The sequence below is a fragment of the Brachionichthys hirsutus genome, chromosome 13 (assembly GCF_040956055.1).
Source record: "Brachionichthys hirsutus isolate HB-005 chromosome 13, CSIRO-AGI_Bhir_v1, whole genome shotgun sequence".
In the NCBI taxonomy this organism is placed as follows: Eukaryota; Metazoa; Chordata; class Actinopteri; order Lophiiformes; family Brachionichthyidae; genus Brachionichthys; species Brachionichthys hirsutus.
This window is the reverse complement of record NC_090909.1, coordinates 4,514,080-4,540,836: the sequence shown is the minus strand read 5'-3', so window position 1 is coordinate 4,540,836 and position 26,757 is coordinate 4,514,080. Positions and strand designations below refer to the sequence as shown.

General features: G+C 45.5%; 2 protein-coding genes across 2 annotated transcripts in view; one reads left to right on the top strand and one right to left on the bottom strand.

Annotated features, from left to right (window-relative positions):
• Positions 1-3,736: 3,736 nt before the first annotated feature.
• Positions 3,737-8,600, top strand: gpnmb (glycoprotein (transmembrane) nmb). The gene is made up of 12 exons (XM_068747358.1): positions 3,737-3,901; positions 4,828-4,983; positions 5,059-5,199; positions 5,393-5,566; positions 5,649-5,810; positions 5,917-6,240; positions 6,365-6,409; positions 6,584-6,793; positions 7,035-7,146; positions 7,251-7,480; positions 7,565-7,655; positions 7,747-8,600. The coding sequence occupies exons 1-12, from the start codon at positions 3,832-3,834 to the stop codon at positions 7,898-7,900; spliced, it is 1,869 nt and encodes a 622-aa protein (XP_068603459.1). The 5' UTR covers positions 3,737-3,831; the 3' UTR covers positions 7,901-8,600.
• A 3,000-nt stretch (positions 8,601-11,600) lies between these two features.
• igf2bp3 (insulin-like growth factor 2 mRNA binding protein 3) overlaps positions 11,601-26,757 on the bottom strand; it is a 16,051-nt gene continuing 894 nt past the window's right edge. Inside the window, 15 exon segments of the mRNA XM_068747052.1 lie at positions 11,601-11,702; positions 12,039-12,152; positions 12,248-12,379; positions 12,514-12,588; positions 12,690-12,809; positions 13,522-13,590; positions 13,738-13,869; positions 14,127-14,262; positions 14,392-14,514; positions 14,773-14,907; positions 16,214-16,495; positions 17,093-17,156; positions 17,401-17,452; positions 23,025-23,070; positions 26,637-26,653. Coding sequence (XP_068603153.1) covers positions 11,601-11,702; positions 12,039-12,152; positions 12,248-12,379; positions 12,514-12,588; positions 12,690-12,809; positions 13,522-13,590; positions 13,738-13,869; positions 14,127-14,262; positions 14,392-14,514; positions 14,773-14,907; positions 16,214-16,495; positions 17,093-17,156; positions 17,401-17,452; positions 23,025-23,070; positions 26,637-26,653 — 1,599 coding nt within the window.

Here is a 26,757-nt window from a genome sequence, read left to right as displayed (position 1 = left end):
CAGGCTGTAGTTTGGGGACCACTGGTCAACAGCATCACCTGCGCCTATAAGAGGAAAGCATCTAAAAACAGAACTTTAAGTGAGAAAAATAAAATAAAATCTAGAAGAAAAGTATCATCGAAAACTGTTTTTTTAATTTGCACTCTCGATGTTACGTAATAAAATAAGCCATTTAAATATTAGATATTTATCTCTGTGTCGCCGCATGGGTCCATTATATAGAAACATTCCTTATGACACCAGTGTTTGTTTATATGCCAATAAATACACTCCAATATGTGTGTGCGTGTGAGGCCGCTTCGTGCGTGCGGGCGTCACACGTGCAAGAGATGCTTCCTCCAGCCAGCTGGCGGCGGGTCCGCGCAGACTTATGACCGTCTGACGGCGCCGTGAAGCGGGGCGGTCGCAGCGCAGCTTCCATGTCCCAGGAAAAGGTTCTCCGGAGGAGATCTTGGCAGCTCCGGCAGCTGTTTTTCACTAAATGGAGAGGAAGACTTTCCTCAGTTCAAATGTACACGTGGAAGAATATTATAGACATGCAGGCTTGCAAACACACACACACACACACACACACACACACACACACACACATTAAAAGACTCACCTGCAGTTGACCTCGGGAATTGTGGTCCAGAAATGGGACTCATGTAATGTGTTATAATATTCTCTTTATAAGACTCTTGCATCTTTATTGCACCTTCATGTATTATATTGTGTTGATTGATTCAATTTTATTAATGGTGGTAGAAAAATCGTGATTTTATGAATTTCTATACTGTCTAACTGGTGATCATAGAACTGAACTTGAAGTACAGAGATAATTCAATTTAACACGACAACAAGAATGTATAGGATAACACATGTTGGCGTGTTATTGATGGGCCAATAGCAGCAGGAGTTAAAACATGAGCGGGCACGAGAGGTGTGATTCATGTCTTACTAATATGAGAAATAAAATGTGCAAAGGCATAGACTTGCAAACTTAACTTTGGCTATATGGAGCTTCATTCATCTTTTTTTCAGTTATGGGATTTGGCAGACCTCCCCATGCAGCCTTGACCTATGACTGCAGCCTTGGCCTGCGTAAGTGCAGCTTTATAAGGCAAAGTAGCCAAAGGCCGTCTCAGATTTCTGCTGAAAAATGCCAAATATTTTCTTAATACATTTTCCAAGCGACCTCACAATGATATTTCCTTTTTGTCGCTATCCAAACAGAGTTCAGGCTGCAACCAATTTTATTTCACCACATCACAAGAATAGAAGGGCTTCCACGCCAGCCTGCTTCCTGCTTCACACGCTCTGCTGTGTGTGTGTGTGTGTGTGTGTGTGTGTGGAGCTTTGAAGCCAGAGTAGCTCAAGATGGAAACAGGCAGCCCCCCCCCCCCCCCCCCCCCCATACTGTTGAGGTGATGGACTCGCAGGCCTTGTTATTGAGTTACTTGATTTAGTATAGCTGCTAGTAGCCCCCCCCCCCCCCCCGGGTGTCGGGATGAGAGGGCAGAGTGGTATATGAGAAGAGGAGGAGACACCTGGAGAGACAGATTGACACGCTGGAAGCACGAAGGAGGACTTCAGAAGACGGATAGCAAGGGAGTGGACATGAAACAGAGTCGGGAGTGGCCGCGCCCCCCCCCCCCCCGACTCCGGTGTTCTTGTGAGGATACGTGTCTGAGCCTCAAGACTGACAGGAAGGTTCCTGCTCGTATTGCTACAGATGCACGATGAACACTTCCATATGTTGCCAATCCGGAGCCAGAACACACAATGAACCGGAATTTCCACTGCCAGCACATTTGAGAACATACACACATAAACATTAAAATCACACGCACGTATATACACACACACACACACTCTCTCTCTCTCACGCAACGCGCACGCAACACATGCACTAAAGGTGTGTGTCCAGTCCACAATCTCAGGAATGTTCCAGCATTCCAACATCTGACTAGAAGCCAGTGCTGTACTGAGACGGCGAAGGCAAGTACGTGCATGCGTCCTCCACACACACACACACAGGGTGGGGAAACTATTGGCTGTACCCTGTGATTGGTTTGTTGTTCAGAGATTTTCTGTCTGATCTGAGCAAAGAGAAAGAAAGAAAAAAAGAAAGAAAGAAAGAAATAACCCCCACACTCTTACATATTGTTAAGAGGTGTTCTTTAGTATTGTACTGAAGTACTGTTACTGTTATTCTTCACACAAGTAAAGTCCATTGAAAAAATAATCACCAATACTTCTGATAAAGAGACTCATTGTTCAACTATTTTTCATGCAAAATAATATAGATAGATAGATAGATAGATAGATAGATAGATAGATAGATAGATAGATAGATAGATAGATAGATAGATAGATAGATAGATAGATAGATAGATAGATAGATAGATAGATGAGTTGAGGGGAAACTGCGGAGTCGTGCTGCCCTCTACTGGAGAATAAACTGTATTCATGTTTCACTCTATTACTGAGATCTTCGGGAAAAAAAAACAATTTTAAATTAAAATAAGAAAGAGCCGATATTAACCAGGTTCCATCATATATAAATTAGCTAATTATCATGATCGTTTTTTTTCTCTAAACATTATGGACGATTTCAGAATTTGTCCGCTCGTGATTTTAATTCTTGGGATCACGTCATCACTTAGATGATTCCACATGTTTTATTAAACTGGTACGTGCTGTTCTAAAATCGAGTACCGGTACTTCCATCTGCTTTGTCTGCTTGCATTTTATATTGTAAATTATATTCATCCCGTAGCATGATCGGTCTTTAGTGAAATCCCAAAGTTCACGAGTTACTTTGAAATAAAACATCGGGATGTTTTTCAGAAATTCAACAGAAGAGATGTTCTTGTCATTTCAGAGTCTCTTCTGTGGAACCTAAACCTAAGACGTTAAATGTTAGATTAAAGTTTGGGACCGTTTTGCTTCAGTTTCTAAATTCTCCTTGTGACCGTTGTTCTGCATTTGACCGGAACAAGACTCTGCTGCACATCACACCGTGGTTTTCCTTCTGCTTTTACGCGCAGCTATGGCGCAGCACGCACGTATCGCGCACCCGCATGTGGACGCTTCTCACCATGACACAGCTGCATGAGACAAATTATCCAGTCATGTGTCCAGCAAGGACATTTAAAGTTGTTAGGGATTCAAAGAAAATATAGACCCAACTCTTCCTCAAAATAAGTCTCTTTAATGCAATTCCATGATTAAATTAAATCTAACAAGATTTGAAAATTGTGTTCTCGTTAAAATATGTGTGACCGTTTTCACTTCAAATACCCCTTTATTCAGGCATAAGGATGAAAACATACATTTATATGCGATTATTGTTTTATTTTCTTTGGGGGGGGGTGAAATAATGTTCCAGAATCAAATCCTGAACGTTAAAGACACAGATGTGGGTCTTAATTCTCAAAAGTGAAAATAAAGCAATGTAAAGAAAGTGTTCAGAGAAGATAATAAAGCATTGTCATAGTCGGTGAGGAAGCAGATCAATAGGAGAAGTGGGTCTCGACCCTTTGACATAGGATGAATGTGCGCGCACATGCGCACGCATCTTGTCTCTCATGTGTTTCCTGCAGCACCAGGAGACTAATGAGGGATGAGATGCGTCCTGTTAAGAAACGTCACATGTTTGTGCTTCCACATTTAATTATTGGACATCAGGACACGAAGGGGAGACACTCGGGCAGCTGGACGCGCAGAGAGAAGGACAAGCGTCGTGGGCGAAGGGAGGAATTTTGTTTTTTGGAAGTTGGCTTGGCTTTTTATTTTAAAGAAGAAAAAAATATATTTCCCAATATTGTATAGCTATTTTTTTTAATAATGGAAGCATTGCGTTGTGTTTTTCTCCTGGTCTGTACCTGCTGTGTTTATCAGGCTGAGGGACGCAAAAGTAAGTAGTGCTGTTTTAAAGTCAAGCCAGCTCATCTGATGGAATTTAGGATTGTATATGTATATAAATCTGACATCTGACAAAGAAATATAGAAATACAGGAGCGTCATATTTATTATGCATTTATTCTGACATCACGGAAGTAATTTCCTATTCTGAATCTTGACATAAAAACACGGTAATTAGCTGTAAAACATGCACATATTTTTTGTTTCGCTGTGTGTCTCACAGCTTCAGTGTCTGCCCTGTCATCTGTCTGCACTCAGGGTCCCATGAGATTGATTAAGCGACTCTGCTGACTGACGTCACGCAATAAAACTCACCCAAACAAGCAACTTTGCAATCAAAAGATGAGAATAAACCATAACAGAATAAACCAACAGAAAAGGCTGTGTATAGTTAACATTTCTCTCCTGGAAAAGACATTTGGAAAGATATAATAATGATAAAAGTATGGGTCAAGCACCAGATATTGTAACATGAAAATTTCCTGAGAACAGATTCAGAAAAATCTTTTTTTCCATTTCACGTTTTTCACTCAGAGAAAGCCTTCAATAAAATATAAAAGAAAACCTGTAAAAAGCATTCAAATCAAAGCGATCCCTCCATCCAATGTACTGTTGGGTATTTTTTTTTTTTTTTTACATTTTCACAAATCTTCCAAGGCAAAAGAAAAAGAAGAGTGAGAACTCAATTATTTTAAGTGAAGTGTTTTGCAGCCATGGAAGAATTTTCCTGAGATCATTTGTGATGTTCTGAAACTTCAGCCAATCAAAGACTGACCTTGAATTAAAGGAATTCAAGACATTTCTACTTGAGCCTGTTAACAAAGCCGCCAAGCGCTCCCTCTGTTCCCTCCGTCAGCCTCAACTCGCATGTTAACGAATCCCAGCAGTCTTAGAATGTCCTTCTTCCTCTTTCTTTAGCTTTCGCTGACATGTTTCCCCACAAGCATGCAGTAGGAAACAAGTTCCCATTTCCAATTCCATCAATACCTGGCTGGGGTAATGACACCACCCCGTGGGACGATTACCTCTACCCTCCCCCATACCCAAAGCCCAAACAGCTCATGCGCCACAAAGGTGAGTAAGGTCATATTTCTCCCTGAATTCCATCGTGATTTGAGTTGTTCACCAAGAACATCAACACTTCTGCAGGTAAACCAAAGGTTCACCTGACCAGCGACAGTCCGGCTCTCCACGGCTCTAACATCACCTTCACTGCTAAGCTGGAGTACCTTCCGTGTCAGAAGGAGGACGCCAACGGGGACCTTGTATGGGACAGCCACTGCGAGGACGGTATGGAGCGGGAGCGCGAAATGAATTCCTCAGAGATACTTAGCTGAAAAACAACAATACAGCGGAAGCTAAAACCAAACTTAGAGCGGAAGGAAATTGCCCCGCTCAGAGAGAGTTGTGTGTATTTGTTGCTATGAGTAACTCTGTTTATTTACAGGTCGACTCATTTTCCTTTCCTCTTTTCTCTGAGCAGCTAACGGACAGGTGAATTCTGGCTACGTGTACAACTGGACTTCCTGGATGGATGACTATGGCTTTGGGAAGTGTACCGATGTGAAGAAATGCAACACGTTTCCCGACGGGAAGCCCTTCCCGCAGAGCAATGACTGGAGACGCAAAAGCTACGTCTACGTTTGGCATGCCATGGGTGAGGAAACACGGGGCCGACAGACACATGCAAGAGCAGAAGTAAAATAAGATATTTTTCTTCTTCTCCTTCTTTGTATCAGGCCAGTATTTCGAGACAAACGACGGTTCCTCGTCCAGCGTGACCCTCAACACCACCGGTATCCCTCTGGGGGCGGAGGTCATGGAAGTGATGGTCTACAGGAAACGCGAGCGGCGGAAATACATCCCGCTCACCACCGACAGCACCGTCTACTTCGTCACAGGTGGATGCAAGCATCAGTCATTGTCCTTTTAGCCAATCGGTCTGATTTAGAACTAAAGATAATTGACAATAATTGACCCCCCCCCCCCACACACACACACACACAGATAAGATCCCCGTGGCGGTCAGCATCTCCCAGAAGGCTGCAGTCAACCAGTCCGACAACGTTTTCTTTCGTGGCGAGGACGTAGTCTTCCAAGTCCAGCTCCACGATCCCAGTGGCTACCTGAAAACCGCCGCCTCCATCGACTACATCTGGACCTTCGGTGACGGCAACCAGCTGGTGACGCATCGCGATCTGATCTCACACAGCTTCAGCCGGGTGGGGAGCATGAGGGTGAAACTGTTGGTGGAGGCAGCGTTCCCTATGGAGTGCCCATACACCACTCTCCTCCCAACCCAGGGGAACTCCACGCCGCCGCCTTTCACAGGTATCCGACCGAGATGGACCAATGTATTCAAGCTTTTAAACCGTTCGTTCAGACTGGAAGAAATAAAAACAAATCAAGGCATCAATGGGAAAACTGAAATGCTTTCTTGTGTCTTGTCCTCCAGAGGTTCCCACTCATGTCCCCACTTTCAAGACGGAGACCCCGCAGGGTGAGAACCGCGGCTGTAACCGTGTCTTTATGGTAGAGTAAGAGCAAAGGAGGAGTTGGAGGAGGTGGGCGCCTACCTGAGCAGTTTGTCCATCCTTGAATGCGATTGGCTGCAAGGATCGCAGTTTGGTGGAGCCCATTCAGTCCGCTTCCTATCATCTGCTTCCTGTTTCAGCAGCATCCAGCACAAGCCAGCCCCTCACGTCTTCCTCCTTCAACGACACGACATCAAGCGCACCCGCCACCGAGCCTTTCACCTCCATCTCAAGTGAGACCCCAGAGTATGACCCCTCCCCACTGGTGGGGCTCCAAACCCGGAGCCTCCAAAGGAGTGGGTGCTTCCGTTACGTTTATGGCACCTTTCAAGGCAACATCACCATCATCGGTAGGTGGGCGCCTACGGTTTCCGCTTCTCTGAAACATGTGAGGGGGGGGGGGTCGTTGGTCTTATTATTGGTCTTTCATGGACATATATTCAGTAGTTTGCGCGTATCCTACTGAATCAATCAGACGAAAACATCAGTGTGTGTACTAATACGACATTATATACATTCACAAACCATCGTCGTGTCTTTATGGGAGTATTGCTACACATCTGAGCCCACGTGCGTTAACGTTATCTCCAGAACCCAAGTACGCACTGAAGAGCCTGCCAAGTACCGGTAATCGCATTGTGGGCGTGTCTTCTTCCCGGGTGAGCAGCACTGACGTCCACTTTCTGGTGAAGTGTCTGGGAGAGTGAGTATTCCTATCGATTCATTTAAACGTAGCGTTCATTTAGCTGTTTTTATTGACTGCACCGTCGTACCGGCGCCTTATCTCCACCCCCCTGTAATCCCCAGCATCCCCACTTCGGCCTGCACCATCATTTCAGACCCCACCTGCAGCCTGGTGCTTGGCATCGTGTGCGACGACGTGCCGCCGGTGTCCAAGTGTGAGGTGCATCTCACGCGAGCCTTTTCTGAGCCCGGCACCTACTGCGTGAACATCACCCTGGGGGGGACCAGCGGCCTGGCCCTGACCAGCACCGCCAGCACCACCATCACCATCAATAAGTCTCAGGACGCACCCGGTCAGTTAGGACGCTACGCTACTCACAGGCCCTCGTCCCACGTCCCACACTCACAAATCAAACCTTATTCTACATCCCTACCAGTGTCCAAGACGTCTCGCGCCGCAGAGGTCGTGCTCTCCTCCGCCGCTGTCCTGGCGGCCGTCTTTGGGCTCATCGCCTACCTGGTCTGCAAGTGAGTACAGCCGTCGCATGCAGATGTGCATTCAGTGCATGCTGCTTGCATGGCGACGTAATCATTGCAATCTTTTATTCCTCTCCACCAGGCGTTACAAGGTATACCGCCCCGTCAGTCGGCCGCAGGTGGGGAACGCCTGCGTCCACTCAGGGGTCAGGGGTCACATGGTCCGTCTGAAAGATGCGGTCTTCTGCCCCAGTGAGGAGAATCAACATCTGTTGCCCGAGAGACGCCCCCTGTAGGCATTATTGAGCCACGCCAAAGCATTCCTGCCCTTCATGTCAGAAGTACTGAGTAACTCTGATTGAATTTAAGTACCCAAGTGTGTCACAGCGACAAAGTCAAGTCATTAACTTTTGTTTGTGTCCGTTTTGCAAGATAGTGTTGACGTTATGCAGGTGACTAATGCTATAATATACGACGTGTATTTTAGAGGCTTTAAATGTTTGCTTCAGGCTTCCGCGTTTCAGCTCATCACCGGATCGGGTGCGAGTCTCGGCTGCAACAGAACCGGATGTTGCTACTTGTGCTTTTTTCCAATAACCTGTAATTTTTACATTTAACATCCGTTAGTGATTGGACTAGAAATAAATGGCACTTATCTGAGAAGGAACGTTCAAACTGGATTAGTGTATAAAAGTCTGGTTTTATTTTACGGCTCCATTGCTCAGTGATTTAATCACTAGGTGAATGAAAAATCTATTTTAACGAGGGCTGTCAGAGTAAAATCAAACCAAAAACATTTCTGTCATAGGTTTTTTCTTTTGGAAATGAATTTGGACTTCATGTAGATCCATGGGAATATTTCTCCGTAAGATTCAGCATGATTGTTTTGCGCTGAGCTGACATTGCATGTCTGTTGCACATTGATGCAAAGACTGCACAGTAAAGCCAACTACTGTTGTACTGCATCGATCTATGTACAAGACCTGACTAAAATAAAGCGTGCTAATCAAATTAGCAGTCCGAGTAGCTAAATATACGCACACATCCGGGTTTCTATATTCAGTTGTGTCCAGGCTCTGAAGCGGGGACATGAGATTGACCTTCAAATAATGTCACCGTACCAAACCAGCAAGAAAACAGCAGAAGATTAATGTTTTTATTGATTTTTTTTTTTATTTAGTCAGAGGCATTTGCAAGTGGAGCTGTGTGTGAAGGGAGGTGAAGGGGGCACAAGCATGGTTGCACAGAGGGAGGAGATGGGAATATCATGCTGAAGTTAGATCACTTTCCCAAAAGATGTGAGACCCAGTCCCTCATATCCGTCTCATACCAAGGTGATGTTCCACGTTACACAGCCTAGAAATGCTAAAAGAAAAACGGCTACCAAATGTGAGCGCGTGTAGCATTTGTGAAAGACAAGGGAATAAAGACATGATTTTTTTTTTTATCCATTTCAAAGTCTTACAAATCAGGAACAAAAACAAAAAGGCAGATCTTTCTTAGAAAAAAAGAAAAAAGTATTCTCATTTAACTACCGAATACAATAATCAAATTCGTGATTTGACCTTTTTTCCCATCAAAAACAAAAAGTTCAGATACATGTTAGCCACACCAAAATTAGAAAGCATAAAGAAATTGAGGATTTCAATTAAGCAAAAAAAAAAATAAAAAAAAATAAAAAGGAGTAAATAGTTATAAACACTTGCAAAAGAAAATATTTTTGATCAATTTCGATTATTCTCAATTCAACAGTTCATGATTTTTACTTTTTTATATTCATATCCAGGAGAGCATAGGGAAAGCAACGAAGGTAAGGGGTGGGGGCTAAATTCTAACAAATAGAAGAATGCCTCTACTTCAAATACACATCTAAAGAGGTAGATCAAAACAAACTGGGGGGGGGGGGTTGGCAGGGACAGGGAGGTGTTGGGGAAATTTTTTTAAGTATCACTTGTGCCCCTCAGTTTAGCGTGGTGTTAGGATGGCGCGCCCATGTTCAAAGAAGTGTTCTGGGGGGACTGAGGTATTGGTGTACGCGGGCGCTCAGGGGGGCGGGGTGGGATGCCTAGTGCCACAACAAACCCCCACCCCCTCAGCTGAGGTAGACGGCGTTCTGCTGTGGAAGCATGGATACACGAGCACGTTTACCACAATCGACGTATTTACATTCGGCATGAAGAGACAACTGGAGACTTGTACTTAAGATTCGGGTTTCTTCTCATCCCCGTTTAGTTCAGTCGTCTGCGTGAGTTTAAGCTCATTTTTTTCTCCTGTATTAACAAATTAAAACATCCTAGTTTAATGTGTAGAATATTAATTTAAAAAAAGAACATGTGTCTCAGTGTGACTCTTCCCCCCCCCCACCCCCCCCCACCCTCACCCTCACCCTCACCATGCAGTGAAGAATGTTAACATTGACTTGATGATCTGGCTTCAAGGGACACTAAGAAATGACAAAGCTTGCTCAATGGAAATAAACCTAGTCGGACTTGGACTTGCAAAAAAAAATAAAGTGGCATGCAGTCGGAGACCAGATCGGGACAAGACGCTCCTGCTGACTCGTGAGCAGCTTTAGAGGAGCGTCCCATGTCCAACACTGCAATGCCCGACCACAGCCACCCTGGGAAGGCAAAGTAAAGCACCATTACCAATAACGTCAATCCAAAACTAAACGGCATCGCTGCACTCGTGTACGGTTGGGCATTATTTGCATGTTTTTTACGTTTCTTCTTTTTCAGAAGATGGTGGGCCCTCAGGGGAAAAAACTGAGGCGAGTTTCTCGATATACTCCTGCCAGCCGCCAGCTGAGGGGGGCTCCAACTCTTGTTTGGGGGGGGGGCGCTATGTTCAAATAGACTTTATGTACAGGGTCAACTTAAGGCGCACATACAAACGAACGCGACCACCTAAAGCACAAGAGTTGTAGGCGAGGCCAGTTGGCAGCAGACCAAATTTTAAATTTTCTTAAAAAAATAAAAAAATGTTCAAAGACTATCAGCTTTATAAAGTATACAAAATACCACAAAAGCAAAATAAAAAAAAAGAAAGGAACATTTTTTTTTCATATATATATATAATCATTTTCTCTGAGGTACTAGGATCCTGAGGTAGTCAAGTAAAATGCATATTAAATTGGTTTTCCTGGGCAGCAGCTCTTCGGCACCATTTTACTCGTGTCAGTCATGGTGCTGCCCCCCCCCACCTCTAAATATAATCTTCATCTATGTATATAGATCTATCTATAAAATGCATCCAAATTTATAAAATGCCACTATCATTACAAGGGCAGGACACCCAATATAATCAACTCTTTCTGGGGGGCGGGGGGTCCTGTCCTGAAACAAGATTATTTCTTTCCCCCCCTAAACATCGCCCACCCATGCTGAGCCAACCCTCCCCCAAAATAAACTTCTCCTGGTCCAACAAGGACCGTTTTATAGCAATGCCTTTTCCTTTCCACAGAAAACTCATGAGAAAGCTTCATCAACCAATTATACACACACAAAAAAACTGAATCTGAAGTCAACCGATCTCTCGTCAGGTTTGAAGTACCACACCAGTGAGGTGATGGGAGGGGGAGGGGGGGGGGATCCTTATTTCTTCTTTGTGTTTCTAGTGTAAAAGAAGAACAAAATAAAAAGTAGCACACCCGTGGTTGCGAGGAGGGAGGGGAGGGGGGGGGGGGGGGTGTCCAGGGGTGTGCACAAGTGAAGGCAGGTGACATTGTTGGGAGCCCTCAAAAGTAGATTCTCAAAGAGATGCAGAGAGGCGAGGTGGGTGGAGCTTCAGGGTCTCTTAGCCACACTTCAACATCAAGTAAGACAGGAGTGTAGATGTTTGGCTGGGTTCTGATAACCCTAACCCCCCCCCCTGAGATAAGCATTACGACCCCTCGTCTGCTCCCCCCGCCCCCCCTCCGGGCTCTGCTGCATCAGTCCGTCTGCCGAGTCTTCAGGCAGATCGGGGGGTCACCTTTCCTCCAGGTCTGCTGGATCCTCACTTCCTGCGGGGCTGTGGAGGCGGGGCTCCAGACGTGGGCTTCGGCTGCTGCTGCCTCCTAACCTGGGCCAGAATCTCTTGAATCTTTCTCTGGGCCAGCTAGATAACGGAAGAAGACATTAAGAGCACGTTACAACACAAGGAAATCAGGAAGGATCCCATCAAGGAGGTCGGCCGAGTATTTAAATATTTCGTAAGTATTTCGGATCAAATGGGATGCGACAAAAAACATTTGTGCCCGATCTACATGCGTTTCTGTGTATTCCTGCTGAGGACGCACCAATCTATTCCCGAGTGGAGCATAAACAGGCTCAAGTCCGCATACACTCTGCCGTGGATTCCCTTAAAGCAGCAACATTTAACCGACTGAAGTCCAAACAGCGGAAGTCTCGTCTCACTAAGCTACTCTACATCGCTTCCTTCGTAGAAACACACCTGACACGCAAAGAAGTGTCCACTGATCTTGACTATGACCTGGTCCGCCTCATCGGGGGTCTGGTCCCTGGGCACCACCACCTCCGCACAGGTCAGGTTCTGCAGGTCGTTTACCTGCAGACGAATAGACAAGCCTAGTCGTTGGAGTCACTTTGTTCACGCGAGGTGGCGTTTAGATTTGTTCAGTCATCAGGGTATCCCTCGGTTACCGTCTTTCCTCCCTTCCCGATGACCCGCCCAGCAGCAAAAGATGGAACTTTGATGTGCGCTTCCAGCTTCACCTCTTCCTTGGGGCCGAAGAAATTCTCTTCCTTCAGCTTGCCAAAGATACGACACTGAGCCTGCAGCCGAACAATCGGGGATACGCGTTACCCAAGCCGTCTTGAGTGGTAAAAACATTCCCCGACAAAATCCATTCAAGCAAAACGGCATTAAAAACGGCGTTTAGCATTATAGGACTGAAGCGGTCCGACACCTTAAACTGAGCCTCGGGCGGTCCGACAATGATAACCATCCTCTGCTTGGCGTCCATTCCTTCTGCTGGTGCGATCTGAAGGAGGGCAGAGCACCAGCATTAGAGAGAACAACCTTCACGTCTGCTTCCGATAACCATCGTTAAACTCGAGCGGCAGGTCGACAGCCGACGCCGACCTTGATTGAGGCTCCCGCGAAGTGCGACAGCTGCTTGATGTGTTGACCCTGCTTTCCGATGATGGCTCCGACTGCAAGCGCCGGGATGAACAGGTGAACCGTCTCAGACTCCGGTTGCCCCTATCGGGTAGAAACACGTTAGCGCGACTGTGACCGGAGGATCATACCAACCGGTGAGACCATTTTCATCGCACAGCGGATCTTCCAAAAACAGTTCAATTCTACTTGCATCATTTCCCGCTCATGCCCCTCCGCCTGAAATCCCAGACTGGTCAGGAGAGACGTCAGTCTCCCACTTAACTCTGTTATCAAAAGCCACAAGCCGAGTTTGCAGCATGCATCAGTTTAGCCATTCCATCGGAGAACCAATCAGGCAGTAAGTGGCGTCCAGCGGATTTTGTTCTCGTGTCTCAGCGGAGGCAACGGCGCAGTTGCACACACACGCCACTTGTCTTTCAGGTGCGCTTGCATCCTGAAGCTGGGGTAGGTAGCACTGGAACGTTGGGCTCCAATAAACAGTTAACGTCTTAACAGCCGTCTTACGCAGCTTTTCAATGCCGAGGATAAACTTGACTTCCCAATTAAGACATAAAGAAAAACGCATGCGAGGAATCGAGAAACGACGGCAAATCAGCCGAGATGCAGCGAGCAGCTAGCGCGTCACCCTCCCCATCGGGTTAGCTGCTGCACAAAATCGAAGGCCCCAGATCCAAAGTTGAAGTGATCAAGGCGCAACTTCGCAGCAAAGCCTCGCCGCACCCCCCCCCCCCCCCCCGCAGTCCAGCAGTGAGCATCCACAAGCCGTGCAAAGCACTCTGGGACGGCGACTTACAGCGAAGGGCTGGCCGCTCGCCGACAGCACAGAAGCCCAAAATGCACCCTCAACCCCATGAGCGCTGGACTAAAGTACAAAAAAAACAAAAAATACTTATATATACAATTACAATCAGCCGGGTTCTCCTTTTCCATTAGCCTAACCCAAAGTGAAATATGCAACGGCAGGACATGGAAGAAAACCGCGGACGCCGTGCGAAGCGGACTGCCTTACGCCGAATGAAGAACCTCCGCCGTGCGCTCCAGGAGGCGGGACACTGGACATAGAGGGACTCATCCCCGGAGCTCCACTGGGGAACAAACCCAAAGCATTCAGATTCAAGCCCGGAATTAGGTTGGACTGGAGCTGGCGAGAGAAGACAGTATTTTGATTAATACTCTTGTCACCACGTACACTCGTTCATCGCCAGCTCATGACTACGGTACATAGAAATGTGCGTCTTCGCAGGATCACAAAACGGAACGCATGTTCCACACGTTCTCCAGCGTGCCTCCGAGGCATCGTACGCCACGGGAATGAAGTTTGATCGACCGCCAGTGGAAACATTCCCACTGAAAGATTTTGACATGTCCCCCATTGAGCATTGGCTAAAACATTCTCACGTTCATAGCAGCCATGTCGCTGTCGTACGACTCCCTGATCTTCTTCATCACCTCCTCTTCGGCTTTGGCACACGCCTCGATGGTGCCCTTCACCGTAATAGTCCGCTCAGGGTTGTAGAGAGTCAAATCCTGGAGCCTGAATGGAGAAATTGTACACAATCAAGTATAAATTCTCAGCGCTATTGAATGCCAAGTGGCGTTTTTATGACTGAACTTCATGGTGTTGGTTTAAAAAATTTTTTAAAGCAGATCAGTGAACTCTCACGGTGAAATCGTGATCTTGGTGCACGTATCCTGTTCAATTTTCTTCAAGTTGCGTCCTTCCTTCCCGATCAATCTTCCTACAAAGTTGTTGTGTGCGAGTATCTTCAGTGGAATCTCTTCAGTGCTGCAAAGGATAAATGCAAGAGTCAGCATTTTCATTCTCGAAAAATGCTTCTTACCATGTAAGGAAATATGGAGACTTCTCCCACCATCGTTTCAATGCATGCAAACAGCAAAAAAAAATTATTCTGATGGAGGCTTTTAATTGACACACACACAATATGGAGAACTTCTTGTGAATTTTAGCAATTATAATATTAGAAACAAACTATTGGAGGGAAATATTCCGTTGTTCACGTTTGATTTAGGACAAAACACTTGCAATTTTGTGTCGACAGCTTCCTTCTGCATGATTTCCAGGATGGTCGTGCAAGCGTTCGAACAACCTTCCGGGGTGGAGTGAATTGTGATGGGCTTCTCCGCTGCGCCCGCGTTCTCTTTTCTATGGATGTCAATCCTGGAGTGAAGACGAGACTACAGGTTACTCACACCATAGAGCGAATGCGGCAATGTAAGAAGAAGGTAGGAGACGGCAAATGAGTCAAAACCGATTACACTAAAATACAAGCTAAGGTAAGTGGGGGAGGGGGAGAGACATTTAACAGTCCAGCAAAAGTTACACAGCAGCTACGGTGCGAAGAACGCTTTAAAATTTAAGGACTTCGGCGATTTGGGGCCGATTTGACATTTTCTGGGAGTCGTTTCAGACAAGTAGTCAAAAAAAAAAAAGATCTCTGCAGTCAGTTCTGAGTCAGGGGACTGTAAGCAGACCCGTCCCACATTAGAGCATTAAATACATTTTGGCTTGTAACGATAGAGCGTTTTAAAAACTCCTCCGGCCTTCGGACCACCGTTCTCGCGTGGTCTTACCTGACGTCAGAGTTCTGAATCAAGTTACAGCGCAGGCCATGCTTTTCTAAACGCTGCCGAGAATCACGGGACTTATTCTCGGTTTGACAGGATGAATCCAACGTTGTCTAATATGACACTAAACTTTAGATCCAACTTCATGCATGGCTAAGTGGGCGGATTTATGATCTGAAGCGTTTTACGACTAGAATCAGATCGATGCCATTCAAACCGTTATTTGTTTCACGGAAAGGAAAAAAAAAAACTGTTTGCACATTAAATTGTAATGAGAGCGCTGGTAAGAGTTTGTTGCCCCCCCCCCCCCATCAACTGTTGGAGGAAGCATGAAGATGGTTAAAAACATGTCGGCCATTAATGGCGCCATGGAGGATGTGGTATTACAAAACAGTCCTGCTCCTTCATATCACTCGGATCTGAGAGCCCAGTTAATCTAGTCGGATGTTGTCAAAGGCAGAATTGAAATTTAACAGTGAACATTTCTGCTCTTTCAACACTAATGTGCGATCGGAGGCATGCCAGGAATGTGACAAAACAATTATTAAGAGCAGAGAAGGTTTTAAGCTGTAAAAAGCCCACGTGTCTATAGAGAAGTGAGAATAACCAATTCCATTTCAAGAACATGCAACCTATGCAGACGAATATGGCTCATTTCTGTATTTTTATGCAGTGAAGGGAAATTCATTGCGTGATTTATCAAATTAACTGGTGCAGTGCTTCCTCCCATCGACCACAGCTAATAAGGCATCTGGATCATCCACGTCAAAGAGTCTCAGAAAGCAAAGTTACTCCATTTCATTCTATCCCCCCCCCAAAAAAAGAAGAAGAAAATTGCAGAAACAGCCGATCAGTTAACCGACAAGTCCCGAATTAATGTCCGACCTCTGTGTACGTACTTTGAGTGAGTCTGTTTGGTGATGTTGCGGATGGTGGCACCTTCCTTGCCGATGATGGCCCCTACGAACTGCGTGGGGACCAGCATGCGCAGCGGGATGTCAGACTGCGCTTTGGGCCGGGCGCCCAGTCCTGGGGAGCTGGAGCGAGGCATTCCACGGGCGTTGAAGCCTCTCCTGCCCCCCCCCGGCGAGGCACCCTCTGGAGCAGCCGATTCGTCTGGTATATAGGACACCTTCAAGGCGTAGTTCTCCATCATAGAGCCATTCAGCTTCTCCATTGCCCTGGAGAACAGAAAAAATGAGTCTTGTATTCTTGATTAGTGCATGGCTGAACATCAGTCTGATTCACGTCCACCAGGGGGCACTAGAGGGCCAATTTAACCCACTCCCTCGTCATCTGTCAGGATTAACCAAACTTGTTTTAAAGAGGGGAACCCAGGTTCTCCAAGAACTCTACACATTGAGTTCAAGTCATTTCTAAAGGAGAACTATGAGTGAAGAGGAAAATCTGCAGCTCCAGGTCCAAGACGTCCTCTGTGTGTGTGATGATGAATATATTTATTAGATAGAATGTTAGAGTACAAGTACAGTCACACAGTAGCATGTATTACAGTACAAGTACAGTCACACAGTAGCATGTATTACAGTACAAGTACAGTCAAACAGTAGCATGTATTACAGTACAAATAACGTCAAACATCCTGTCTAAGAGGAGCATTTCAAAAAAGCCCTTGCGGGCTTGTTTCCGTTGAAAGTCCTTCGTACATAAATCATCCACAAAAAACAATACAAATAACAATACAAATAAAAATAAATCCAATATTAAATTACGTGTGTGTGTGTGTGTGTGTGTGTGTGTGTGGGTGCGTGCACACTCACAGCCTGGCCTGGTCCTTGGTTCCATATCGAACATTGACTACGGCAGTCTCTGTGTCAGTGTTCACTGTTGGGAGAACACACACACACACACACACACACACACGTCAAATCACACACACTCTGATCTTGAAAATTAACCACAGATTTATTTGGCTCAAATTAAGTTCATTGGAAATTCTTCATTTCTGTCATTTTATACATAATCTGAAGCAAATTTATTTTGAGATTACATAAACAATTCTGTACATTTTGCATTAATTAAATGTTGCATAAAGTGCAACACAACCGTTAAAGGGGGCTGGATTTACCTTGTTCACAGCTCTCTACTGCACCATACTGAGCAAGCATACCATCCAGAACCTAAGACAAAAATACAAACAATAGCCATTAGTCAGACTCGAGGTGTTTGCTGGCCAGTTCTTAGTGAACAGGAACAGTCTATAAACATGCGCCATTAATAGGTGGAGATTTTGGCTGCCTTCTTGTTCAAAAGTACGGTGGCCCTGAAGTGCAAATCACAACAACAAATTGTATTGCACACAATAAAGAAGGAATCGCGCAAACAAGAAAAAAACGCACGCACAAATAAGGAATCGCGCAAACAAGAAAAAAACACACGCACAAATAAGGAATCGCGCAAACAAGAATAGAAAACACACAAACAAGAATGGAAATCACGCAAACAAGAAATGAAATCACGCAAACAAAAAATGAAATCACGCAAACAAGAAATGAAATCACGCAAACAAGAATACAAAACACGCAAACAAGAATCGAAATCACGCAAACAAGAATACAAAACACACAAACAAGAATCGAAATCACGCAAACAAGAAATGAAATCACGCAAACAAGAAAGCTCCAAACCGGAAATGCTAAATATCGGACATGTCCAAACCGGAAATGCTAAATATCGGACATGAGGGGTCTGGTTGCTGATTGGACAGAAGCACTGTCAATCATTCTGACTTTCGCTACAGGTTTCCCGTAATTGTTGCAGCAATTAGTAGCAATTGAGTAGTAGGTAAGAGAACAGCGTGAGATACGAAAATATGTTTTGCCGTCATTGTGGTAAAAAGTTACCCGAAGAAGAACGGCCAAACTATTGCAGTGGTTGCGGCAAGAGACTTCAAGGGATTCTGGACAATGAACCAACCGCATGTCAACTATTGCATCATAAGTGTGTCCCGCATCAAAATAATTACTGATAATGTCTTCGGTGGCAGCCATAATTACAAATGAACTTTCTCAGCAATCATCATCCGGACCTCTGTATGTCCGATATTTAGCATTTCCGGTTTGGAGTTTTCTTGTTTGCGTGATTTCGATTCTTGTTTGCGTGTTTTGTATTCTTGTTTGCGTGATTTCATTTCTTGTTTGCGTGATTTCATTTCTTGTTTGCGTGATTTCGATTCTTGTTTGCGTGTTTTGTATTCTTGTTTGCGTGTTTTGTATTCTTGTTTGCGTGATTTCATTTCTTGTTTGCGTGATTTCATTTTTTGTTTGCGTGATTTCATTTCTTGTTTGCGTGATTTCCATTCTTGTTTGTGTGTTTTCTATTCTTGTTTGCGTGATTTCTTATTTGTGTGCGTGTTTTTTTCTTGTTTGCGTGATTTCTTATTTGTGTGCGTGTTTTTTTCTTGTTTGCGCGATTCCTTCTTTATTGTGTGCGCTACGAAGATGTTGTTGTGTTTTGCACTTCAGGGCCACCGTACAAAAGCCTCATTTAGACTTTACATCTACTACTGGTTGGATTGTTTTGGCAGGATTGCATAGAAACCTACAGATTTTGATGCCATTTGTTGGGATGGACGGACATGCGACGGCAAAGAACCAAGAATATTTTGTAGCCTAAAACGCAGACATTTTTATGCCCTTTTTGACCAGTTTGTTTGAGCGTTTGTCAATTGCAAATAAGCACCTTGGGCCGTGGCATGAAATGGAAGAAATTCAATTTGATTTTCAAATTTGATCCAGATAAAAATCTTGACACACACACCCTCGCACCGTAACAGTAATTTGAGGGGTGCACATAGCTTGTTGAATTTAAGTTATGGTTTAATCTAATTCAAGAGCTTGAGCCCTTGTAGTTTAAAAAATAAATAAATTCGAAAGCAGCCAATTATTCCTAAAACAGTTCCCCCTCCTTTGAGCTTTGTTTGTTTTTTTAAATCACGGAAAACCATTTAAAATCCCAGCACGTGTGAAATCATACCCCAACAACGATAAAAAAAAAAAAACTACAAATAAAAAAGCTTTCGAGTCTCACATTACGTTGACCGACTGTCCAAATCTAGAGACAACAGAATTTCAACTCGTTGATATGATCCAATCTGAGCTGAAGGAGGAATGAGAGAGAGCAGAGCCAAGGCATTCGGCCATGCTTTCCAGACAAGGCCACGCCCCCCAGGAGAGCTCAACCCCACTTTGTGGCCAATGAGAGTGCGTCCCCGCCAACAACCCACCCCCTTTCAATCTCCGCTGCCCATCATTGGCTGCTCCAGCTCCGAAGCGGGTTTCCCCGTAGGGAAACATTTGCTCGCTGCTGACTGCTCGCGCCGCCTGTCCGTCACCGCGCTTGACCAATGGGAATCCAGGCCATTCAGGAAAGGGTGGGGCACATTCCAGCAAGGAAGCAGTGACTCGGGCGGGGGGGGGGGAGAAATGCTACACATTCTGTGAATCAGTGCACATGGAGGGAAGCAGGAGGGGCTCAGGGCCAGCCGCCCGCCCACACACCACAGCCTGTGTGAACACGCCACGCCACGCCACTACTCCCCCCACGGTACTCGCCCACTTCAGGCTAAAAAGCACAGTAAAGCCCAATTGGCTAATCTACCTGAAGCTACACAAAAGGCCTTTGCATCTAAAAAAGACCCCTTTAAATTCTCTTCCGCTATTATTAGCCCGTTAGCTTCTGAGAAGGCAACTAGCTCACTCGCTACATGCTAGGAACATGGAACTGCAGCAGCGGGACATGCGTGGGCAAAGAAAGGCCGCCATTACAGAACGCTGTGCTCATCCGTAGCCATTTAGTCAGGGAGTGAAAGGCGACGATCCGGACCCGCGTATTAATGCAGTACAATCAATAAGACCCTAATGATAAGGCTAAATAACTTTAATAAACTGATCAATGCGTACACATTTGTCAGTCAACTTTACCAATGCTGAAATTACGCTACATATAATTTATGCGTGATGTGCGGGCCCCAGTGCGCAATCACAGTGTTTTACATTAAATGCCGATCACATGCAGAAACACGCAACAGCCTTAAAATCTCTGCACGTTTCATCCCATCAGATCTATGGAAAGTTATTTTCCAGCACCCTTAAAGGAATTACAAGCAGATTAAAAAAAAAAAAAACGAACTTTAGATATATTATTGCAGCAAGACTAATTTGTGTAGAGCGTTGCAGGACATTGGGTGCAAGTCAGATTTCTAAATTTAGAAGAGCGTGCTACAAATGTTTATCTGCAATCTGTGTGTATTAGATTTTGTAGATGTGCCAAATCTTCAAATCCATTTTAAGTGTTGTAAATATGCAGACCAATCTGCAAACATATACGTAGACATTAATGGTTAAATAGTTGTAGTACTGAAAGTATTGACAGATCAGTTACCGGTTTAGACAGGTCTCTCTATGAATATATTTTTTTACACCATCTGTAAATTCTTATGTGAATTCAGAGACTATGGGGCTCCTCTGTAGCGCTATCTGGCAGTGCCACATGCTGGAAAAAGCACTTTGATTTTACTCAGTTAAAAATAAAAATCAGTATTCATAATAAATGTGATTAGGACATCATCAGATCAGGCATCTCCTCTTCCTCATTCCCTTGCCGTTTGATCTCTCCCCCCCCCCCCCAAACTTCACCTTCCCACGAGCAGTTGGTGGGGATGAACGTCCCAACGGCGCTGTAACGAGCACCGTCCCCACTAGTTACGCTGGCATGCATTTCAAACACACTCCTGCAGCTCAAGGTGAGCGGCCCTGAACCCTAAAGAGATGCAGGTCGCCGCCTGATTGACTGGATACCTGAGCTGACGAAGGCATGGCCATCGAGTCAAATAAATACATCCTTATTAAATTTAACCGATTAAAAAAACAAAACGTAAATCCCAGAGCTTCTCATCAACAGGAATGAAATACAAGCTCTTGCATTTCATCCAAAACAGACAAAAGTCTATTACTGAATTTACAATGACTGGAAGAAGAAGCTATTATCCCCAGAAAATTAAAGCCCACACCACATTAAAAGCAACAAAACAAGCATAATGCCGATTTGTGTTTGTTTATTTGTATCATCATGACCTGGAGACCTTCAAAGACAACCAACCCCCCCTCACAGAATGAGATTGAGCTCAACTTGCCGCCAAGAAAGCAACAAAATATTAAAATACAATCTTCCTTAATCATCCAAAAAGGCACCAAAACATATTGGACAATTGCACAAGAATAAAGTTCTATCTCCCCTCCACTTTGTTGGAGGTGGGGAATAAAAGAAAAGAAAGCAAAGCCAGCAGCAGCAACTAGTGGCATCTGAACTCTGAAGCTGCTGCGACACGCAGACGAAGACAAATCGGCACACTTGTAAATCACAACACACATTCAGAGATCTCCGCCACGAGTCATGCGTGCAAACAGCCAATGGAGACGGCCGTCAGAGCAACCGATGGATTCCCCGTGTTCCCGGCTTTGGAGCAAAAATACGTTTTAGTCATTAATGCTTACAGTATTTACTGACTTGTCCACAGTGTTTACACAGGATTGAGACGCAAAACTTCCTGCACACATTCACACATCTAGATTATGTCACATTTATAAATCTGATCACTCACACACGAGAACATGCATGTTTGTGTGTATTTTTGGCCTGCAAATACAGTATATACACACACAAAAAAAAAAAAAATTCAGTGCAAAAAGTCATCTGGGTTGAAATAAAGATGTCTGCAACCCCATCAAGTATTTACAGCAAATCAGAAAGTCTGGTTTCAGATTTTCCCTTTTAATAATTCTTATTTTGACTTCTATTTGGATGCAGCAGCAGCCAACAGACGAGATTATTTTTACAAGGTTATTGCCGTGTTTCAGATATTTAACATTTGTTGGTGTTTATTGATTGGGGTGAGGGTTTTTGGTTAAAAAAATAAAAATAAAATTTCATCCTCAAATATCACAAACTTTGTCTTTAAATTTAGATGAATCTCTAATAGAGATACCTTTAAGCTTACAACATTTGCTTCTTGCGTAGTGATTCCATATTCTGTCAGGGGAAAACCTTGGGTTGTGCATCTTCAGCAAATTGTGATCATGTCATTCAAAAATCAAACTACACCCACACACACAGACACAAACACCGAATACTTCAACTATTTCAATTCCAAAGATCCTGTGAACCATTTCAGGGCACAAACAAGGTTTCTAAACTTCAGGAGTGGCCTCGATGTCACATAAATAATCTCATTAAAATGTTTTAGAAATCCTCCAAAAACAAATTCAAGATACCACAGGCGATCAGCGCCGAGAGAATCGGATCGAATCGAGGAACATCGGATTCTGTAAAGCCCAGGATTCACTTTAAAAAACGAAACGTCTTAAAACCTCGTCGACACACCGAGCCACACGAAGCCGAGAAAGGAACCTGGAGATGCTTTCACAAACACTTCCCTCCATTTCAAGCCCTCAATAATGGAATCTTAAATTGTCTAATTTCTAGTTTGAAATCATTTCTGCTACACAAATGACTGGTCCAGCCCACTGGTTAGTGGGAGACACTGGCCTGACATGCAGCCTCGCACAAACAAATCAAACGGCTGCGCAATTGAAAGGCAAAAAAAAAAAAAAAAGGGGGGGGGAGGGGGGAAGCAAGGTGATTATGACAATTGATGAACTCAATGGTTCTACCTGGAAGCAGAGATCCACTCACCTCCCACTGCATGTGAGGCGGGATGTTCCTGATCTGCAGCTTACAGCTCCTAGAGAGAACGAGGGAGGAGGGAGAGTGGGGGATGGAGAGAAAAGAAATGTATGAAGGAAGATTGAGGAGAGATGGGAGAGGGAAGGGGAGAAAGGCGGTTAATAGCAGACAATATCAAGGCACGGAAATAAAAAGGGATCTTAAAAAAAGCGTTTTGTTCCCTTCTGCCATCAAGTGAGGAAGACCAGAGTGGAGATCCTGCAGACATGCTTAATTCTAATTACAATCCTGCAGGTGCACTGAGCCCCCCCCCCCCCCCCCATATAAAACGTGGGAAACTGCCAAGAAGGGAAAAAGAAGTGCATGAATTACCTGCGGGTGGCCTGAAAGATCTAAATGTATCTATTAAATAGCGCTACACCCTGCACCACAAATCACCAATCGGGTCACAGCGAGAGTTTAGAACGAGGGAAGAGATGCCAAAGCAGCACGACGTCCCGTCTGTACCTCCACCGGGGGCAGGAGGAGCTCCGCCCATAAGGGGCTTGGCTTGGGGACCCGGTGCCGACCACCGAAGGGACTGGACAAGCGCCGATTCACCTCCTGGGCACCGCCCTTGAGCAAGACACCACCCCCAACAATCAGCTCACAGCTGCCCATCACCCTGTGTGTTTTTATATTCACACAGACAAGCGCAAGTACACAAAGTGTGTGTTCCGTAAAAAGAATTTGCCCCATCGCGGGATTCTACTTCCGTCCCTGAATTACGGTGAGCGAACCAAGACTCGAGCCCAACAAAAATAAATGCGGGATGATCTATTGGGGGGGGGGGGGGGGGGGGGGGTGTCCACTTGCTGTGTCACACCAAAATAATTGAAACGGCACACATGTTGGGAGCGTTGTCCTCGCAATCAGAAGCGAGGGGAGGAGAGTGTGTGCGATGGCGCCGCCGTGTCAGACATCACCCAATTCATCCTCTTGAGCTGCGAGGTTTGCCAATGTGGATTCCGTTCATGAGTACAAAGGGGGAGGGGGGCGGGGGGGCATGCAGACAGGAACTTGTGAATCAATGGGTCAGTGCCCCCCGCCCCCACACACACGGGGATGTTGTATAAAAATTGTGAGAAGAGCGAAGGCCATTCCAAAGTCCCCTGGCAGCCCAACCTAAATGGTTCAAATAAATAAATGCATGCAGTGTGGAAACACCAACCCTAACCCCCCCCCCCCCCCCCCAACATAGAATGCAGGCGTAGTCTCTGCAACAACTTAAAGCCTCACCTTGTTCATTGCATCTCGTTTCAGCTTCACCGAGCTGTTAAATGACGTCGAACACGCAGCTGATCTGGCATTTTGTGCGTCGAGCACATGAAAAGCATTTATAAACTCACGCTATACACCATGGACTGAAATGCGAGGGGGGGGGGGGGGGGTGCAACAGTAAGAGAAATTAAAATGTAACAAAATAAAAAAGACGCACGCAAAGCACATCTACGCGGCAAAACGTGCAACAAGGGCGGCAGAAAATGCCCCCGCTCGGTCGCTGCAACCGAAATCAAACCGACGGCAGTAAGAGAGCATTTCGTTTGCGATTGTAGGAAGCTACTTCATTCTTAATGGGCAAATTGTAAAGAAAATTCCCCAAATACGTTCCAAGAGGAATTCCAGCCCAGTGGACATTCTGGCGTGATCTGCCCCCCCCCCCCCCCCCACACACAAATTCTGTACAATCTGCATTGCAGTGAGCGAGTGAAATGTGCAAAATGCACCAGGCACTTCCAGTTGGGTTAACCTATAGCGCCCCACACACACACACAGCAGCCGGGATTTTGGGTGGGGGGGGGGTGGTATACATTCCCAAGGCCCGCGCCTTTGATTTGGGGAAGAAAAGGGGGGTGGGGTTAGCCCTGTTTCAGGCAAGGCTAACAGAGGCCCTCGCTACCCTGTGGGGGGTGGGGCCCTGTCGTCATGGACACGGAGAAGTCCGCTGACAGTAATACGTAGGGTGGGGGGAGGGAAGGGCCAGGAGTATCTCGGGTGGCTGGTCATGTGATGGCCAAGAGTAGACTGGGAGCCTTTTAAAACCCCACCGGCACGCTATGCTAGCCTCGTCCACGCCGCTCAGACGAGGGCTCGCCGCCTGTGGGCGTCGCCTACGCGTGCACCGCACCTGTAAAAGCCCACGTCTTCCCCTTCCCGCAGCGCACCAAGCCCTCGGGGACGTTGCCGTGCCCCGTGAGAAACGTGCCCGACCCCCGACCCCAGCCAGCGACTATTCGGCAGGCAGGCTTTGAATGGCTGAGCTCCATCGACGCTGGTTTCTGCCTGAAAATATTTGGTCACAATTCCATTCATAAATGAGGAAAGTTCTGAAACGGCTAACACACAGATTTAAGGGTTGTGTTCCTTTTTCGTCTTTTAAAATAAGAAAAACACGGAGACGCATTCCCAATTCTGTCATCGCAATTCTATTCTCTTCGCAGGTGGGGCGCCGCAGCAACCCCGTGACCCAAAAAATACTTGAATGATCCAGGAACACCCCCCCCCCCCCCAAGAATCAATGTGCACTATTGTCTCAATAGACGTCTTTTGAGGCTCATTTCATTTTCTTTGTCTTCATATTAAAGCTACAGGGATGAAACAGTGCTCAGCTCATGCAGCTATGTGTTGTAAATAAGTTGTACACACACACACACACCACACACGCACACACACAGGCTCTCCCATTGTCACACCATGTTCTCTTTGCAACGAAGAGCAACATGCATTTAATTCACCCATAACCTGCCAAGCCACATTGTACACAAAAGCACTCCTGCAGCTCAATTGGTTTTACTTTATAAACAGGTAAAATTAAATTAAATCACCAACCATTAGTTTAAATATATTCCACGTGGTGCGGCTGCATGACCAATTCAATGCATTTGTTTTTGTACTCAAATCTGGGTCAAAGGTGAGAATAGAAATGCTATTGCAGCCTAGCAGTGGGAAAGTGTTTTTAAATTAAAATGCACGTCTGATTATTATCTTTCTAGTGCACAATTTATACACCCCGTCAAAGTAAATGCAAAAAAAGAAAAAAAAAAAAAAATAGTCATTTGTCCTGAAATACCTGCATAAAACGTTTTTCAGGCAAAGTTAAATAACCGTGAGATGATTTAAGTAATTTCCACGTGCATGCACGCATCCCCGTTCCAGATGTTCAGTTCATTCTCTCGCGTTAATACATTTATATTTTCAGGAGTCTCGATAACGTGCATCACGTTTTTGCTGACGCACAGCGAACGATCGGGCCACAGTCGTGACGGACGAGGAGGTGTGTTCGTGTTGAAGTTGGATCACCATGATACGACACACACCATACCCCCCCCTCCCCCCACCACCAAGCCAAACAGCTCTACCTTAATGAACCCCAAACTTCAGCTTCCCTTTCCTGGGAGGGTTCAAAGGTTAAGCCATGGCGATTGGCCGAGATAGTTGCAGAATGGAAGGCAAAGGGGGCCCCTGTGTGTGTGTGTGTGTGTGTGTGTGTGTGTGTGTGCGTTTCCATAAACAGAATACTGCTCCTTTTGCCTGCCGTCATGTTCCACGTTGTCAAGGGGGGGGGGGGAGGGGGGGGGGCACCTTTTTTGGGGTCGAGGCTGGAGCAACACAGCAGAAGAACGTCACCAGTTGCTCAAAGATTAAGGGGGACAATTTGAGGAAGGTCTTAAGACGCAGACGAGGACGCAGCTCACCTGGTTTA

Coding starts and splice junctions, on each gene's coding strand:
- gpnmb (XM_068747358.1), top strand. CDS start 3,832: ATGGAAGCATTGCGTTGTGTTTTTCTCCTGGTCTGTACCTGCTGTGTT. Junction 5,567..5,648: donor CTACGTTTGGCATGCCATGG/GTGAGGAAACAC, acceptor TCTTTGTATCAG/GCCAGTATTTCGAGACAAAC. Junction 6,410..6,583: donor CAAGACGGAGACCCCGCAGG/GTGAGAACCGCG, acceptor TTCCTGTTTCAG/CAGCATCCAGCACAAGCCAG.